Raw genomic sequence first — 20,248 nt, forward strand, 5'->3', positions numbered from 1 at the left:
GTATGAATAGATGGATGGACGGATAATCAATCAAACATCACCAACGTCTTTAGTCCAACAAGAATTCTTTAGAAGACTACAGCCCTGCTAAAATAAACCACTGAAATCGTATATGAATGCCTCACCCAGTCGGAGGCACTGTCGCAGGATGCCTCCGGACGCCATGTTCTTCTCCGCTTCGATCTCGGTGAAGTTCAGGGAGCTCGCGAACACCAGGACGTCCGCCAGACCCACCAGGCGCTGGAGATACGTGACTGAAGCCTCCAAAGCCAGGCCCTGGGACGGCTCAATGTTCTCCAACTCATGCTGTGAACAAAAAGACAAAGTAAGAAAAGTAAGTAATGTCAGTAAAGTAAAGAAAGTTAAGTAAGTAAAGTAAGCAAATTAAGAAAGTAAAGTAAGTGAAGTAAGAAATGTAAGTAACATAAGTAAAGAAAGTAATGTAAATTAAAGGTTGTATAGAGGATTTTTTAAGGGAAGTGACATACAGCGACAGTCCTTTTTCAAATGTCGTGCATGTGTGACATCACCTTCCTCCTCCACAGCTCCTCAGTAGAAACACCTCCCCCGCCTCGTTACTCCAGAAATCACGCTTGTTTACAGCCAGTGCGCGTTCCGAATTACTGTTGAAGTGACCCGTCTAGAAGTAATTTAGCGACCGACGCATCAGTTTTTAGACCCTTCGTCTCACTGGAAGGAATCTCCAAGAATCACCTCAGTTTGTCTTCGCCCTTTTTCCCCTTCTCTTCTTCTTTCAGCGACCTCAAAAACTGACTTTCTTTTGCGGCGAACCGGTCGTGGATTCTCGTCCGCCGTCGCGACAAACTTTGCGCGAATTGCGAGGAAGCTGCAGTTTGAAAAAGCCTCTGAGAACCGCTGCATAAACCACGAAATCCCCACACGCCGGCGACTCAGTTACACTAGAAACATAGGGAGTCTGACTGACAACTTAACAGCCAATAAATAATGAGGGAGCCTCGCTATCTATTGGCTGATGTTTATCTGGCCTCTCTACGTCCACAGTTGATGGGTTTTCATTCTTTTTTTTTTTTTGGTTATCATAATTACAAAGCTGCTGCGTCTCTGTAATGGTATTTTAAACTTTCATTGACAATTTAAACTGAAAAAAAATCCTCCATACAACCTTTAAGTAAGTAAAATACATTTTGTTTTTTTAATCTTTATTTCGAACTATGTCAGAGCAGAACAAACAAAGTGGTACAGAGATTAACACAGTCTGAACTATTTGAGTCTAACAAATGAAGGATTGATGCTTGAAATGGAGTGGGAAGAAATGAGACTTATTTTAACCCACTCGTGAATATTTTGGAATACACTGTCACAGCACATTAGAAACTGTGACAACTACTCAGCCTTCAAAAAAGTCTTTAAAAATGGAGTAATATGAAAATCAAGTTTTTGAAGAGGTTTAAGATGTCGTCTATGCAGGTTTGAGTAATTTAGCGATCTCTCCTGGCCCTATTCAAACTCTCGTTGCCGTTACCTGTAAAATGTTGTGCCCACAAGCCTACATCACCCATGATCCCACACGACAATTCTCCATAAATCTACAAAAACGTGACAGAAAACTGTACACTGCAACTTAACAAACCCACTTTTATTCTCTTATTGTACTTATTTACTGCTATTTTCTCATTTTTATGGTTTTGCTTTTATTTGATTTTACTGGTTTTATTGTTTAAGGCCCGGTATGACCACATTTTTAGTAAATAACTTTATGTTGTCTTCATTTTATGATTTCTGAGCAGAACTTTGGAAAATGCTTTGTTTGTAAAATGTAAAATGTCTACCATATTTTTCAGACTAGAAGTCACACTTTTTTTCATGCTTTGGGTGTTTCCTGCGACTTATATATTAAAATGTTGACAGTGAAGTGGTGAGAGGTTCTAGTCTTGTGTGTGAGTATCTGCTGCTCCTGTTCCTCCTGTACCACTGTCACTTGGCTCTACTGCGCATGTCTCCTGCAGAAAGAGCCTCTGTCCTGTCTGTATCATGTCAGTCGATCGCACCGTTACTTCTGCACCACTGAACAATTTAACATTTAAATAAACTTATAAAGACGACTGAGAAGACTGAACACAAATGCCCCCAAAAACAAAATCAGATTTTGCAGATTACAAACTGCAATTTGTGAAATATTCAGCTGAAAACGGTAATCGAGCAGCAGAAAGAAAGTTTGGAGTGAGAGAGAAACTTGTGACACCGGGAGGATGCACCATGAAACTTTCCTGAAGTCACTGGATGGATGGACAAAGCCTGGACTTCAGAAAGACCCGAATAATTCTTTTTTTTTTTTAATTCAAATTTTTATTAACAGTCAAATAGAGACGGCAGCTTCAAATCACAAATCTACAACAATTTGCTTCTTTTTTTTTTTTTCTTCCCTCCTTCGTCCTTCTTTCACTTCACTCTCTCTTTGATAGTATTGAATTTTTTCATTTTTTTCCCTTATTCTGTTACGGATAAAAAGAAAATTAAAATAAAATACTGGAACTGATGCTGAGTCTGACGACAGCGACACAGAAGAGTTTGCGTCGCTCTGTTTACCTCCGGAGGTCGAGGAGTTGTTCAGAAGTGACACCGAGGATGAAGAATTGAATGGATTTAGTGATTTGGAGTGAGATGGAGAGTTTGTTAAACTTGTTCTGTTGTTTATGTTATAGTTTATCTGAAGAACTGTTCATATGTGACGTTAACAGTCTGTTGTTCTATTGTTTTTACTAGAACTTGACTTTCAAAATAAAACGTCGGTTCCTGGTCTCTGATTTTATAAAACACATTTCCCCCAAAAGTGCGACTTATATGTTTTTTTTCTTCTTCATTGCACATTTTTTGGCTGGTGCGACTTATACTCAGAAAAATACGGTATGTAAATAAAGTGGATTTGGATTTGGATATTGTGATAGCGCTCTGAAGGGGGAGAGACTTAGGGAGGGGAGATTCAGAGCGTGAAAAACTGAACTGGACCTCTTTTTGGCTTTTCTTAGGACAACGGATGAAATTTAGCCGTTATATCGTGACCGAGATTGTGAAAATCAGATTTAAAATTAAGATTTAACATCGTTTTTGGTCATTTTCTTGATGACGTCGCGCACGAGCTCCTGCAGCACTTTCCTCCAGCCTCAAATCTACAGAGTACTCCATGTTATTTCTTGTTATTTCCGGGAACACAAAGGTAGTAATTGAATTGTAGCGCGCACACAAAGCCCCTTTTCTCTGACAGCGGGTCAATGGCAGAACTAAAGAATTATGTGGGAGAGCCGCAGTCGCCGGGGTCATGGAAACACAGTAACGACGTTAGGAAAGCGGCTAACTGTAGCTAATGCGATTGGGAAAGGTCAATGTGGATGGATACCTTACATTCTGGGTGTACGCCGCAATAGCTCGCCCTCCATCTCTCTCCTTGTGTATATATGGAGTCACAGACAAAAGTAGCTCTCCTCTTCCTCTCTTCCTCTCTTCCCTCCCTCTCTCTCTCCATCTCAGTATGTGGAGCCAAAAATGAAAGGAGCGTATTTTTCAGACTATAAGTTGCACTTTTTTTCATGGTCTGGCCGTTTCCTGCGACTTATATATTAAAATTAGGGCTGGGCAAAAATTTAAAAAATTAATTGCATTAATCGCATGAGTTCGAGTGCGATTAATCGTAACTGATCGCATGTTATACACAAAACCAATTAATGAATAAGAAAGTAGAGTACAGCTGCACTTTTATTGGAAATGTAAATGAAAGAGCCAAACATTTGTTGTGCAAACGGCGTTTCTTCCAGAGGGAAACCATCAGAGTCTTCAGGGTTTTCAGTGAAGGCTCAAGAAAAAATATTGAATGAACTTTTGTACTACTAATATATTTTTTCAATATTTTTTACGCAGTGATTAATAAACACGGCACTAGTAATAATTTCTAGATTATTGTTTTAAACTTGGACTAATATTTCTTGGGAAACAAAGGGTTAATATAATGGAATGGAAATGGACCAATCACAGTTTTTCTTCCAGTGGTTTCTGGGTAAATTAGTGACTCCCCCTGCAGCGCTGAACTAAACAAACACCTGCAGCACTAAAGAAACAAGCTCAGCTCAGAGCGCACGCGGCCGGGCCCGCGGCTCACGGGGGCTCGCACACGTTGCATCTCACGTGGTCAAAAAAAAGTGAAAAAAGTGTAAAGAAAAGACATCAAACTTAAAGAAACACTCGCAATGGAGTTTTTCAAAATAAAAGATAGTGACCAACAGACGTTTACAATAAAATAAATAAATGAATAATAAAAACTGCGTGAACAGCGTTAAAATAATTGTTGGCGATAATGACTTAGTGAATTAGTTAACGCAAAATTAACATGTTAACGTGCCCGGCCCTAATTAAAATGTTCACAGTGAAGCGGTGAGAGGTTCTAGTCTTGTGTGTGAGTATCTGCTGCTCCTGTTCCTCCTGTACCACTGTCACTTGGCTCTACTGCGCATGTCTCCTGCAGAAAGAGCCTCTGTCCTGTCTGTATCATGTCAGTCGATCGCACCGTTACTTCTGCACCACTCAACTATTTAAAATGTATACAAACTTATAAAGACGACTGAGAAGACTGAACACAAATGCCCCCAAAAAGAAAATCGTATTTTGCAGATTACAAACTATAGTCGTGAAATCTGCAGCTGAAAACAATAATCAAGCAGCAGAAAGAAAGTTTGGAGTGAGAGAGAAACTTGTGACACCGGGAGGATGAACCATGAAACTTTCCTGAAGTCACTGGATGGACGGACAAAGTCTGAACTTCAGTGACACAGAAACCATCCTGTCGGGATTCAGAAAGACCCGAATAATTCTAACTGGAACTGATGCTGAGTCTGACGACAGCGACACAGAAGAGTTTGCGGCGCAACGTTTACCTCAGAAGTGACACCGAGGATGAAGAATTGAATGGATTTAGTGATTTGGAGTGAGATGGAGAGTTTGTTAAACTTGTTCTGTTCTGTTGTTTATGTTATAGTTTATCTGAAGAACTGTTCATATGTGACGTTAACAGTCTGTTGTTCTGTTTTATTGTTTTTACTACAACTTGACTTTCAACAGGAAATGTCAGTTCCTGGTCTCTGATTTTATGAAATAAATTTCCCCAAAAAAGTGCGACTTATATACCGTATTTTCCGCACTATTAGACGCTCTGGATTATAAATCACACTTCATTAAAAGGTCTATTTTCAAACTTTTTTCACAAATAAACCACGTGGGACTTTAAAGGAAACCCAACAGTGTGATGGGTGAGTGGTTTTGTTTGTTTGTTCGTTCACGGTGACTCTGGGCTTTGTTCAGTTGTGGCGTGTAGGGAGGGTGTGTCTGGGACGCTGGATTGTCGGCGTGTTCGCAGTGACTCAGTTGTTCAGTCGTGTCTAGAAGTGGCACATTGCGCTCGCTTTTTCGGTTCGTTCCTCCGTTCCGTTCCTCGTCGGCGTGGAGTGATGAGTGTGTCTGTGGGTGTGTTTCGCCGCGCGGTCGCTGTCTGCTCCGTGTGTGTTTGCGTGTTCTGCGGGTGGTGCGGCTTTGTAGTTTACTGAAGTCGTGCTGGGACACTCGAGTGGATTCGCGTATGGGGCGCTCTGGATTGTCGGGCGCGCAGTCGTTTTTTTGATGGGGTTGGAGGCCTAAGAGCGCAAACTATGGTGCGTAAAATATGGTATGTTTTTTCTCCAATACACATTTTTTGGCTGGTGCAACTTACACTCCGGAGCAACTTATAGTCTGAAAAATACGGTAGCTCTCTCTGTCACTCTTGTGTTCGTCCTCCTGTTTCCTCTGTGCACTTCGTCTCTCTGCCACAGGTCTCAAAAATCTCGCTCTTTCTCTATATTTCTTTCCGTGTTTCGCCGTTTCTTCCCTTCTTTCACACACACACAGGAGTCAACATTGGGGGACAAAGGGGTCTGTCGCACTCTGCCTATTAATATTAGAGTGGGGGTCCGGTATGAGTCTTCTTGCCCCGGGCCCCCCACACTTCAGCGGACGGTCCTGCACACAGACACTCACCGAGGAGGAGGTGGCGGCCGACAGCAGGGGCAGGATTCCTCCACAGGCCATGATGAGGTTGTCCACCACCTGAGAAATGAGGTGAATGCTGTTGTGCACAAACACCACGTTCTCACTGCTGTTCACGAAGTCCAGGACCGTCTTTGTGGAGTGACTGAAGACAAAAACAAAGAGTGACACCAGTGTTGTTATGATTAGTGCTGTCATGCGATTAAAAAAATTGAGAGATTAATTAATTATGATCTGTAATTAATTAATCTAATTAATCTCATTTTAATCTCACCTAAAAATTGCTGAGAAAAGCTTCAATTTGAGGTATTTTCATTTAAATTCATTATTACATTATTGTGGCAGATCAAAAGACTGATATAGATTTTAAAAAGTGACTTTATAAAGTCATTTATTGTTTAACAAATCTCTCCAATTTGGCTGTTGAGCCCAAGTCTCCATGAATAAGAAACTGTTTGTTGTAAAGTAGCAAAGACGAGGAAATCTGAACATAATAACTTTTGTTTACTTAAAGACAATAAAAAGTCCAGTCTTTCCTTAACCATATTAAAAATATTATTGATAGAGAAATGATTTATATATGAGATCACTGGTTTTAGTCCTGATTTAGACCTGGTTTAGACCTACTTTAGTCCTAGTTTAGTCCTGGAATGGATTAATCCTGGTTTTAGTCCTGGTGTTAAGTCCTGGTTTAGTCCTGGTTTAGTCCTGGTTTAGTCCTGGTTTAGACCTGGTTTAGACCTGGTTTAGACCTGGTTTAGACCTGGTTTAGTCCTGGTTTAGTCCTGGTTTAGTCCTGGTTTAGTCCTGGTTTAGACCTGGTTTTAGTTCTGGTTTTTAGTTCTGGTTTTAGTCTGGTTTAGTCCTGGTTTAGACCTGGTTTAGTTCTGGTTTTAGTTCTGGTTTAGTCCTGGTTTAGACCTGGTTTAAATATGCGCTAAATATGACTGTAATTAATTAATCGCAATTAACGCGATAATTTGACACCCCTAGTTACGATACCAACATTTCAAACTCTAATAGTGTCGGTTACTTATAATACAAACACAATTGTACGTAAGAGACCATTGTGTAACTTTGGATAATTACACTTACTTCTGACAGCACTATTTTAAAAGAGACTTACTTTGTTTAGTTTTGCCCCAGTACAGTTATATTGTAAAATCAGCTCTTCTGGTCAGAGTGAACCAGCTGTGTCCTATATCTAAATCTGAAGCGTTTTTATTGTGCATTTTTAGGGCGCTGTTAGTATGATGGATGTTGCTGGCATTGGCGTGATGGCAAAACTCCACTCGGGCGTCATAAATTTGTGAAAAACACATATAAGCTCAGAAAGTGTGGAATATATTTGGGTCACTTAAGAAAATAACGTATTTAAAGAGTCTGTTTTCACATTTTTAAAACCATAAAAGTCAAGTAGAGCACTTTTAATCACTTCATACAGGCTGGTCTTTGTTATTAAAGCAGAGGATGTTTCACCTTCTCCACATCTGGACGTCCGTCTCGATGGAGAAGAGCAGGTCTGTGAGGAGGCGCTGGTGCATGTGCGACCAGCGGAACTCCGGGATGCGGAACATGGTGGAGCGAGGGGCCGAGGAGCTGCCGTCTCTGGGCTGGTCCGGCGCCGAGGCTGCGGGCTGGCTCGGACTCGCGTTCTGCAAAAACAATACTTTATTTAACCAGGAAGTCCAACCGAGATCCAGAATGTGTTTTACACCAGGGCCCCCCCCCCAACGCCCGGACCAGGCACCGGTACCGGGACGCAACAGTGCGAACCCCCCCTCAAATACTGTCCCCCGTCCCGTACAAAGCATGGACCATCCTTCCTCCAGTACGTCGTGCTGGCTGCACCACTAAATCAGGTCTAAACCAGGTCTAAACCAGGTCTAAACCAAGACTAAAACCAGGACTAAAAACAAGTCTAAAACAGGACTAAAACAGGTCCAAAACCAGGACTAAAACCAGGACTAACATCAGGACTAAAACAGGTCTAAAACCAGGACTACAACCAGAACTAAACCAGGACTAAACCAAGACTAAACCAGGACTAAACCAGGTCTAAACCAGGTCTAAAACAGGTCTAAAACCAGGTCTAAAACAGGACTAAAACCAGGATTAAAACAGGTCCAAAACCAGGACTAAAACCAGAACTAAACCAGGACTAAAACCAGAACTAACATCAGGACTAAAACAGGTCTAAAACCAGGACTACAACCAGAACTAAACCAGGACTAAACCAAGACTAAACCAGGACTAAACCAGGTCTAAACCAGGTCTAAAACAGGTCTAAAACCAGGTCTAAAACAGGACTAAAACCAGGATTAAAACAGGTCCAAAACCAGGACTAAAACCAGAACTAAACCAGGACTAAAACCAGAACTAACATCAGGACTAAAACAGCTCTAAAAACAGGACTAAAACCAGGACTAAAACAGGTCTAAAACCAGGACTTAAACAGGTCTAAAACCAGGACTACAACCAGGACTAAACCAGGACTAAACCAGGTCTAAACCAGGTCTAAAACCAGGTCTAAACCAGGTCTAAAACCAGGACGAAACCAGGACTAAAACCAGGACTAAAACCAGGACTAACATCAGGACTAAAACAGGTCCAAAACCAGGACTAAAACAGGACTAAAACAGGTCTAAAACAGGTCCAAAACCAGGACTAAAATCAGGACTAAAACAGATCTAAAACCAGGACTAAACCAGGTCTAAACCAGGTCTAAAACAGGTCTAAAACAGGTCTAAAACAGGTCTAAAACAGGTCTAAAACAGGACTAAAACCAGGATTAAAACAGGTCCAAAACCAGGACTAAAACCAGGACTAACATCAGGACTAAAACAGCTCTAAAAACAGGACTAAAACCAGGACTAAAACCAGATCTAAACCAGGTCTAAAAAAAAGGTCTAAAAACAGGACTAAAACCAGATCTAAACCAGGTCTAAAAAAAAAGGTCTAAAACCAGGAGTAAAACAGGATTTAACCAGGACTTAACCATGCCACCCCACCCCCCCAACTCCCTCTGGTCCGTGAAATACTGTCTGATATAAAACCGTTCCTTGGTGCAACAGGAATAGTTTGGTCAAAAGTTTGGACGTACCGTTGTTGACGTCTCCTTCAGCTCCAGTCTCTCTGTGTCTAAGGCCACATTGGAAACATCTAGTCTGGCTATTTTAATCTCTTTGGTCTTGCTGGTTGAGTCTACGCTCTCCTTTTTGACGGGGCTGGGAGTCGGTAGCTCCTCTTGAGACGTTTTGGTGGATGCGTCTTCTTCTGCGGTCACTCCAACCGTCTCTGGAGGTTGACTCGCCTGTTCTTCCGTTTCTTCCTTTCCCGTAGATGGCGCTGCTGAGCTCGTGGATGGCTGTTCTTCCGCGGTTGTGGGCTGCGAAGAGGAAGATTCTTCAGCCGCGGGTTCATCTTTTGCTGCTTCTACGACGTCCTCTTGCGGAGAATCCAACTTTTGACTTTCCGTATCAGACACTTCTTTCTCCTCTGCGGGTTCTTCTTTATCTGCTTCAGCTTTCTTCTCCTCTTCTTCGACTTCCTCATCCTTCACGACGCCATCTTCCGCGTTTGACTCTTCGCGGCTTTCCACAGCATCGCTCGCGTGCGCTTGGTCGCCGACGGAAGACGCCGAGCCCTCACTGACAACGTTCGCTCCTTCTGTCGCGCCGTTATCCGTCGCTACTTCCGAATCACAGATCTGCTTCTCGTGAACTTCTTGCTCCTCTGAAGACACCGGCTGCTCGGCTTCCACTTCATTCACGGAGTCTTCGGTCACGGAAGCTGACGACTCGACTTTCTCAATTTCCGATTTCTCCTCGTCGGTTACAGCGCTGTCCGTCACCGATGTTTCTTTATCTTCTTCAACTTCTGGTGGAGCCTCAACGACGGGTACAACTTCGGGCTCTTCTTCTGCTTTGACGTCCTCCTCGCCTCTCGCTAAAATGTTGGACACGGTTATAGAAGTTTGCCCCCGTTCTTCTGCCTCCTCCTGGGCGGTTTCGCTGGGGGGATTCTGGGAGTTCCCGTCTACAGTCAGTTCAATGACAGTGGAGGGGGCGGTTTCTTCCGAAGGAGGTCCGTTGACGAAGTCCATGGTCTCGGAGCTTTGGCTGGCCAGCGAGATGGAGCGAATGGTGGAAGACGATTCTTGACTCTGGTACTGACGGAACATGCGAGCCAGACTCTCCTTGTGTTGCTCAAACGCCACCTGGAAAAACAAAAGATGAGTTCATAAAATTGTAACGTTGTAAAACTGTGTTCGTTTCAGAGTCGTTTGATTGTAGTTAGCTCCTTCCTGCAGGCAGATATAAGGCAGTGTCCAAGAAAATTTTGACCAGAACTGAAGAAGCAGCTTGGATGAGCTGAGAAACATTTTCAACATAAATAAACTTTTGTCCAGTTGACAAATTAGAATTTCTCCTTTGCCATTGATTTTACTTGGACGACTGAGGGATTTCATACATAAAATTGTAAACTGTAACACAATTTTCTCACGTTTTTGAGCTTATTTTGACCTGCGTGGTGTCTGCATCTAATTATATGTAGCCAGGTGGACTATAAAATACTGTTTTTAGAAATAGCTGCAATTCTCTGTGTAACCTATAGGGGGTAGTGTGGTCAGGCTGGGTGATTGAGTGGTTGTTAGAAGAAGCGCGTGTGATGTCATCACTGCACAACAGGCTGAGCGCCTCAACAAGAGACTGACATAAAACAGTGTGTATTAGTAAAAATGAACATTTAAATGACTGCGAAACAGGGAAATAATCTTAGATATTGTTAGACAAGGCTTTAATGAGCCTCATATCTCAAGATTGTTGTATTGATTCGTACAATTGAAGATTGATGTAGATTGACTTGCTGTCCTGAAAAGTGTGATCCTGCTGAGTTGCTCACGTAGGGGAAAAGTTGTTCTGCATGAAGGCGTGAGTGTTAAATATGAATAATATGTAATGTAAAGAACTGTTTATGACTGTTTATGTATTCTTTTATGCGAGACCAAATGTTAGAGAGCACTGTCCACGTCCTTCAGAGTGCTGGGTTGGTCTGGACAGTCTGTCAGCCATTTTGTGAGTGAGTTCAAGTTGACCGTTACACAGTGTTAATGACTAATGTAATTTTATTTTGTGTACTTGCCAATTGAAATGGATACCAAGTGGTGTTTATTCTTTGGTTTATTGTAGGATAAACCCACTACTGTTGTCTTTTATTTAGTGTTGTTTTATTTTATTGTTGAGAGAACACATTTTTGTTGGAACAAAGACAAAATAAAGCCAGATACTGTGAATCCTGACAGTTGTTAACCATTTAAGTCATCTTCCAAAAAAGCCAAATCAAACCAAAACTAGAAAAGCACTCAGAGAGCGCAGACCTCCGCCAAGGACTACAGTCCCCCTCATATTAATTGTGTTTTCCATAAATATTTGTCTCGTATCTTTCAATTTGGAATATGAAAGAGGATCCCATTGTCCATCCCTGAGTCAAATTTCATGGGGTTTGGTCAATAATTAACCCAGATATTGAGAAACAAAATTTTTGGCCCCATTTACCACAATGTTAACTAAAATTTCAAAGTGATCCAGAATCCAGGATTTCTTCCGGATCACCCCCAAAATGAAATCAGTTCTTCCTTTTCACATTTCCAACAAATCCTGAAAATTTCATCAAAATTGGTCCATAACATTTTGAGTTATGTTGCTAACAGACAAACAAACAAACAAACAGACAAACAGACAAACAGACAAACCAACAGACAAACAAACAAACAAACGCCGGCAAAAACATAACCTCCTTGGCGGAGGTAAATAATGCTGCTCTCTTCTGAGGACAGTCGGGAAATAAAAGTTGCCCACATTATTACGTTTGGGAGCTGCCTGTGTCTGGTCCGTTATTCCTAGTTACACACGGCAACTTATAAATTGTCTAAATAATCATCAGGAAGTGCGTTAGGTGCCGTTAGCTTTACCCCCTAAATAAATGTTTGTCCAGTTGACAAATTGAACTTCTCCTTTGCCATCATGACGAGTAATTTTGCCAGAAAACTATGTGTTAACAGCTTTATAAGTTCAATAATCACTCCCCCTTCAGAGCACTAACACACAAACATCATGCATCTCGTTAACGGTGTCATGTTTTTGTACTTATGAGGGTCATTCCACGCCATTTCACCAATCATGTGCCAACCCTGTGAAGTTTTAGTGATTTTCGATCAATACTTTTCAAGTTACAGTTCATTTCGTGAGGGGAGGATGTGTCCATTTTCAGGCCCAAAATCGCGTCATTTTTTCTCGGCCGTTTTCACAGGTCGATATCTCCGTAACAATCACACATAGAGAGATGAAAGTTTGTAGACTTGTGCTCCTCTACTCTGTGTTCAAATAACATCTATCGAAAGTTTGGTATCTCAACTCATTGTCATTTTATATGAACTTAAAAATGAAAAAAAAACTTGTTTATTTCCGTGGCGTACCATTTTTAGCCCCTTTTTAAACCTACTCGTAGAAATTTTTTTGAGAATCAAGACATGTACTAGGACTGTTAAAAGAAATCACCAAATGTTCAAAACGTGAAATAGTTTATGTGTGAGGCTCTTGTTAAAAACAAGAAAACGTAACATGGTCTGATTTTCACATGTAATTTATGGCATGTGGGTAGTGATGAAAAAATTTTGAATAAATTTTATTTGAAAGACCGGAAAAAGACCTTTCATATGGTACCAGTCATATGTATTTTATGAAGCTCCTTCAATTTTTAATTGTATCTTGAACATTTGCATTTTGATCGTGTGGGAGCAGGGGTGACGTAGACTTGTGGGCGGAGCCTCGTACAGAATGTGAAGTCTAAAACGTAAGGAGGGTTTGAATAGGCCCCAGGAGAGATCGCAAAAACACTCAAACGTGCCTGGACGACTCTAAAATCACTTCAGGGCGTGACATTATAACATGGTAGTCAGCTAAAAAAAACATAATAATCCAATCTTTAATCTTTAAATGATAGTATGTTTATGTTGCGGGTCAGTCAGATGAAATACTAAATAATAAAAAGCAGTTTGGACGTAGCGGCGTGTGGTTTGGGAGTACACGCCTCGACGCTGCTTAATAATGGATAAAACCATCGTCCATTGTCAGCGGATAATCAATAGAACTCACTCCACCTCCTCCTGTCAAAAACGCTGCGGCCAATAAGTCTGCGGATCTGTTGACGACGCCACAATGAAACCCGCGTATTGATACTCGGCAGTGGCATCTCGCACAATTAAAAAAACATCATGTAAACGTGGCCAATGAAACAAAACACAAATCCAGATGTGTTTTTGATGAGGAAACCGCCTAATAACACGGATCAGAAAACTTGGGCCCTTAAACGTCTAACACAGGGGTCGGCAACCCAAAATGTTCAAAGAGCCATATTGGCCCAAAAAAACAAAAACCAGACCTGCCTGGAGCCGCAAAAAATGAAAAGCCTCATATAAGCCTAATATGAAGGCAACATAGACTGTCAGTATATTAGATATATAAGCCGACTATTAAAATGACTAAGTCGGCTACAAATATAAAATGAACATTCATGATACACAAACCCCTTTTGACCCTCTCATACTCGCTGCTCCGTCTGTAGCCACTGAAATCAGGTGGTTAGTGTTTATTCCTTTGTCATTTAGGCCCCGTTTACACGTACACGGGTATTTTTAAAAAACGGAGACATTTCCCTTCGTTTGTTCACATCGTTTACATGCAAACGGCGAATTCGCCTCTGAAAACGAATCTTTCTAAAAACTCCGGTTTCACGTTTGTGTGTAAACTGAAATAAACTTTTTTTTTTTTCAGGGCAGAAAGGCATTCTCAGGTGGAGGCACCGGACACCACCCCCACTTCAGTTCATCTGTTTGTTCTGCTGAAACATTTTTCATGTGTTTGCGTTTGCACACAGCTGATGGATCAGATCTATGACCAGAGATGAACGAGGGTTTTACCCCGAAACAAACCAGATTAAAACAACAACAAAAAAATCATTCCTTTTCCATTTTCACTCATTTTTGAAAAAGCTTCAGGGAGCCACTAGGGGAGTGCTAAAGAGCCGTATGCGGCTCCGGAGCCGCGGGTTGCCGACCCCTGGTCTAACAAAACCTCAGACGTAGCAGTGCCTCCAGTTAGCATCACCTCCGCTGTACCAACAGTTTCTAATAACTTTCTAAAACCGTACGCTTACGAACTCCGCTCCCTCTGGTCTTTTTAATTATCTTTTCTCCCGTCGTCTCGAGCACCTTCCAGAGGGAACTGTCAAATTACAGATTCAGGACGACGACGACGAGCAGTTTTCGCCTTATTACCGCGCTCATCGGTTACCATGGGGACTGTTTGTCGTCAACTGAGCCATATTTAAACTTTTACCTCACTTATACACGGCTAACCACGGCCCATTAACCCCCGTCGCTCTCCTCTTCATCATCAGATACAGCCCCGGCTCGACCGCTCGTCTTTTTCGCGGACAGCGGCGTTTGAGGAAGGGCCTGTCCATGTAAACGGTCAAAGATTAGCGCTACATGCTATTAGCGTTTGTCTGCCGGCCGCGTCGCGAGCGTGTCCGATATCGGCGAATCCTCCCACGCCTAATTTAAGAGCCTTGCATTAATCATTGGGCTCGGAGGACAGGAAGTCAAAGATTGGAGAGAACAAGAAGAAGAAGAGGAGGAGGAGGAGGAGGAGGGGGACCTGGACCCATTTGCATTGCGGTTTTAAAGGTGTGTTGCGTAACTTTTCTGGTGGATGGTTTTCTTTGTGGAGATGTTATTGCTTTGTCTGGAATGTTTCACAGTGTGGCATTAAATGAACACTCAGAACTTAAATACTTTCATTAAATCTTCGACGATTGTTTGTTTTAAGGTTCTTCTACATCTGAACTTTCTGGGTTTAGGGAACAAAAAATGTTGCAAAAAACAAATTAAATTCTGTCTTCTAAAAGGTGCATTGTGTAACTTTTTCTGATGGGGCGTCCGTCAAATTGGTTTTCTCCAAGGAGATGTTATAGCTTTGTCTGGAACGTTTCACAGTGTGGCATTAAATGAACATTCAAAACTTAAATACTTTCACTCAATCTTCGACGACTGTTGGTTTTAAGATTCCTCTACGTCTGAACTTTTAGAGTTCAGGGACAGAAACAGGTGCAAAAAACGATAAAATTCTTCGCTTTAAAAGGTTCGTCTGGAATGTTTCACAGTATGATATAAAAACTTAAATTCTCAGTGCATTTCTTTCACTAAATCTTTGACGATCGTTGGTTTTAAGGTTCCTCTGCGTCTGAACTTTTAGTGCAGAAGTGTCAAACTCAAATTCACAGAGGCCAAAATTAAAAACTGGGACTAAGTCGTGGGTCAAACTAAACTTTTATTGACAAATTTTAACAACATCTGCATGTTTTCTCTTCTTTCGAGACATGTCATGTTAAACCTTTTCTTATTAAAATAAATGTTTAATAATAGTTTTGCTTAAACATTGAATCCAGAACAAACAAAATATAAAATAATAACAAAATTTAAAATGAATAATGTCTCTATAGTCAGGCAGCTCTAATACATATTTGATATGACCTCATGGGCCAAATATAATTATATCAGGGTCCAAATCTTGGCCTCCGGGCCTGAGTTTGACATATGTGTTTTAGAGTTAGGGACAAAAACCAGTACAATCCTCTGTGTGTGTAGAATCCAGGTAGAATCCATGGCAAAGGAGAATTTTTTTTTTTTTTCTTTCCGCAGTTTTTGACCTAAATAAACGTTTGTCCAGTTGACAAATTGAATTTCTCCTTTGCCACGTTAAAATTATGTGTGTTAAAAGCTGCACTGTGTATTTTTTTCTGGTGGAGGGTCTGTCAAATGCTTTTCTCATGGAGATGTCATTGGTTTTAAGGTTCCCCTACGTCTGAACTTTTCAAAAATAATTTAAATGTCGTTCTAACAGACTTTAAATATAACCAGTAACCAGTGTTTTAAAAGGCGCATTGTGTAACTTTTTCTGGTGCAGGGTCTGTCAAAAGCTTGTATTGCATTAAACCTTTCTATCTTCATTCATTCAATGGTTTTATTTATATTAGAGGCGTGCACATTGGACTCTTTCAAACATAATCAGATTTTAGTCAAACATTTTTTCAAATACATAAAGAAAAACAAAAAAACAAACTAAAATGTACAGGGAATGTGTATGAGGAGCAACTAGTATACAGTTACTTTTTATTATTTTTTTCATTTATAAATCCTTTTGGTGCCCAAACTCTAAAAAAAATCCACTTAGATCTCCTTTAAACATCTTTAACTATCTTCATGGAGATCAAACTGGACAAGTTACAGCTCAGATCTGTGGAGAGGCGACTCCGCTCACAATCATAACTCTTGTTTTTTTGGCAATTTTTGAGCTTTAAAACCATCTTTAATTGAATAAACGCAACGTATATCTGCTTAATGTCACACTGCGGAACATTTTAGACCAACCAATAACATGTCCACGGAAAAAAAGCAGGAACAAAGAGGCGATCAAACGCAAAAACGGCGTCGAAGTGCGAGCGAAAGCAGCTAGTTATTTGTAATGAATTAGGCGTTATTGTTCTAAATTAGCCCGCTACACGGACGCCCATTAATCTTCGCTAGTGAGGAGCACTGAGTGGAAATCTATAGCCGTTTTCTCTTCTAAACGCATCGCTACTCCTCCTCCTCCTCCTCCTCCTCTTTCGCTCTTCTCTTCTTTCTCTTTTTTTAACGTCACTGATCACAGAACCAGACCTTCCAACTCCATTCGTTCGAGCGTAATTTGACGGGCTTTTATTTATTTTTCGCAATTAAAACATGCCCGCGTTGAGTCTGCCGCTGGAAAAAAAAAAAAAAAAAAAAACGGGAGAAAACAGGCGGCGGGGGGGGGCGAAACATCACGTCATAGATCCAGGATGTAGTCCGTGCATTAACATGATGTATGCCCGCTTTAAATGGGCCTCAGTTTGCGATCCAGTAACCATTAGCCGCAGACTGCTGTAAACTCTTGTGGTTTTTTTTTTTTTTGGTTTTTTTTTTTGAAAGGACCTATAGCTACGATTTAGAATATACATTATACAGTGCGGGCATAAGTGGACAAATCTGATTTAGAGGAGAATGGAAACTGCGGCGGTACGGTTCCGAAAGCTTCACGTGGGCAGGTCTAATGTGACAGGTAACATGCTTTAAGTGGAGGAAGGAAGAAGAAGAAGAAGAAGAAGACGGCGGCGGGTTGGGAAAACAAATGACTTTATGTAAAAACACACAGGTACCATTTATTTACAGCAAGTGACCTTCGTGTTCAGGCTGACGTCATGTGGGAAATCATCCAGGAAGAGTCTAATAGGTGGGTAAAAAGGCTAACAAAAACAATAACGAAAAAAAAAAAAAGTGGCCAAAAGGTTGAAATAGAACTCAAAGGTTGTATGGAGGATTTTTTTTTTTTTTTTTTCGGTTTCAAATTGTCATTGAAAGTTTAAAATACCATTACAGAGACGCAGCAGCTTTGTAATTATGATGACCAAAAAATAATAATGAAAATCGATCAACTGTGGACATAGTGAGACCAGATAAGCATCAGCCAATAGACAACGAGGCTTCCTCATTTTCTATTGACTGTTAGTGTGAAGAATCCCTCAGTCGTCCAGGTGGAATCCACGGCGAGGAGAAAATTCAGTTTGTCGACTGGACAAAAGTTAATTTGGTTGAAGACGTTTCGCAGCTCATCCAAGCTGCTTCTTCAGTTCTAAGCAGCTTGGATGAGCTGCGAAACGTCTTCAACCAAATTAACTTTTGTCCAGTCGACAAACTGAATTTTCTCCTTGCTACTGGCTGCTAGGTCGTCAATCAAACTCCCTACATTTCTAGTGTAACTGACTCGCCAGCACGCGGGGATTACGTGGTTTATGCAGCAGTTCTCAGAGGCTTTTTCAAACTGTCACTTCCTCGCATTTCGCACAAAGTTTGTTGCGATGGTGAACAAGAATCCATGACCAGTTCGTCCGTTTTTGAGGTCACTGAAAGAAGAAGAGAAGGAGAAAAGGAGCAAAGCCAAACTGAGGTGATTCTTGGAGATTCCTTCCAGTGATTGCAAGAACGAAGCAGACGAAGGGTCTAAAAACGGACGCGTCGGTCGCTAAATTATTTCTAGACAGGTCACGTCAACAGTAATTCTGAATGTGCACTGGCTGCTACTGATGGTGTGTGTTGCTTCCAGTGCCACGTTCAAGTACTACATGACATCACACATGACTGTCTCGCCGAGCAAAGAGGCTGTCTATCCAAACTTTTGCCAAAGATAGCTGGAGCAATTTCAGGGAAAAACAAGGTCAGTTATTAATGCATATCTTGATTCAAAGACAAAATAGTGAAATAACACAATACTGCATTTTTCGGATTATAAGGAGCATTAAGTAAAACAAACGGACGACACTTGAGACTGATCCTTTAGTCCAGGCGTCCATGATCCATCGGCAGATCGTGGTGTAATTCGTCTCGATGAAAAATGTGGATTATGAATGTGAATGTGGGTGGATAATTTAAGTTTTTATTTTTTATTTCCTTCGAGGACGACTCAAGTATACACTGAGTAATAATGTGTCATTAAATGGTCTATTTTCAAACTTTTTTCACAAATAAACCGCGTGGGACTTTAAATGAAACCCAACAGTGTGATGGGTGAGTGGTTTTGTTTGTTTGTTCGTTCACGGTGACTCTGGGCTTTGTTCAGTTGTGGCGTGTAGGGAGGGTGTGTCTGGGACCAACGGATTGTCGGCGTGTTCGCAGTGACTCAGTTGTTCAGTCGTGTCTAGAAGCGGCACGTTGCGCTCGCTTTTTCGGTTCGTTCCTCCGTTCCGTTCCTCGTCGGCGTGGAGTGATGAGTGTGTCTGTGGGTGTGTTTCGCTGTGCGGTCGCTGTCTGCTCCGTGTGTGTTTGCGGTTTTGTAGTTTACTGAAGTCATGCTGGGACACTCGAGTGGATTCGTGTAGAGGGCGCTCTGGATTGAGGGTCGTTTTTTGATGGGGTCGGAGGATTAAGAGCGCGTCTACTAGCCCGGAAAATAAATAGTAATTAATTAACATTTGTTTACAAAACTTAAAACCACATGGCTCATTTGCATAAACTAAAAGCGCTGAAAAAAACAACTCGCTCCTTGTGCTGCTGATGCGGTTCAGCTTCTGTCGGACTAAAGGACTTGGGCTTTACTCCGCGAGGATCCTGACTATGATCGCCTTAATACTTTGACAATCCATCAAGCGGTGCAGCTTCGTAGTTTACCAAAGTCGTACAAAAACATTTTAACAGATTTTTGAGCGCCGTGTACCACAGAAAATCGATTCAAAGTCAGTAAGCACAACCACAATTAATACATAAGGCGCATTGTCCATTTTTGAGAAAATTTAAGGATTTCAAGTGCACCTTATTGTCCAAAACATACGGCAGATAATAATTCCTAAGTGTCCAATTTGCGTCAAGATATTACAAACTCTTAATAAACACAGTTCAATATTTAGAATTGTAGGTTAGACTATTAGCAGTATAAGTGGAATTACTGTTTTATATATATTTTTGCCTTCATTTTAGTGTTATCTTTTGTGTTTTTCTGTCATTTTGGTCACATTTAAACGCCGTCTTTCTTGACAGGAGCAGCCGCACTAAGCAGAACCACACCGCGCACAGACACCGAGCAGAAAAGAGCAGAGCGCTGATCGTGGAGACCCCCGCAGAGGCAGCCAGGGAGTCCCCATTAAGATCAATAGATAGGGAGTAACCACAAAACAAAGGGGAAATGGGGAGGGCAGCGAGCTCTAATCAGATCAGCTAAATGCAGTTCGTCCTCCAAAATCAATGTCACGTGCGGCTGCTGGGACCGAGCCTGCGGTTTTCAGGATCTCACACTGAAGGGACACACGCTTTTAATGTTTAAGCTTCTTTTACAATAATTATTCCTGTATTTTGTCTTTGAAGTTGTATTTTTGTGCAGCGTCTTTACGATTTTTAACAACTATTCTGAATTTAAGCACGTACATTTGTGTTATATATTGCTACTATCGCTACGTTTGATTTTCTTTCTTTCTTTCTGTAAAAAAGTGCCGTTAAAAAAAAATCTGCAGCGCATAATGACCGAAAGCTGATACTTCAAATGTGTTTGCTCAGCACAAATGAATGCGTGGT

The 20,248-nt window shown here is 41.3% G+C and overlaps 1 protein-coding gene across 1 annotated transcript in view; it reads right to left on the reverse strand.

The window, feature by feature from the left end:
- lrba (LPS responsive beige-like anchor protein) overlaps positions 1–20,248 on the reverse strand; it is a 702,007-nt gene that overhangs the window by 489,148 nt on the left and 192,611 nt on the right. Inside the window, 4 exon segments of the mRNA XM_055158186.1 lie at positions 126–306; positions 6,040–6,193; positions 7,528–7,703; positions 9,152–10,267. Of these exon segments, the coding sequence (XP_055014161.1) occupies positions 126–306; positions 6,040–6,193; positions 7,528–7,703; positions 9,152–10,267 (1,627 nt within the window).

This window comes from Boleophthalmus pectinirostris, unplaced genomic scaffold (genome assembly GCF_026225935.1).
Source record: "Boleophthalmus pectinirostris isolate CB_2022bp ecotype Guang Dong unplaced genomic scaffold, ASM2622593v1 HiC_scaffold_22, whole genome shotgun sequence".
Classification (NCBI taxonomy): domain Eukaryota; kingdom Metazoa; phylum Chordata; class Actinopteri; order Gobiiformes; family Gobiidae; genus Boleophthalmus; species Boleophthalmus pectinirostris.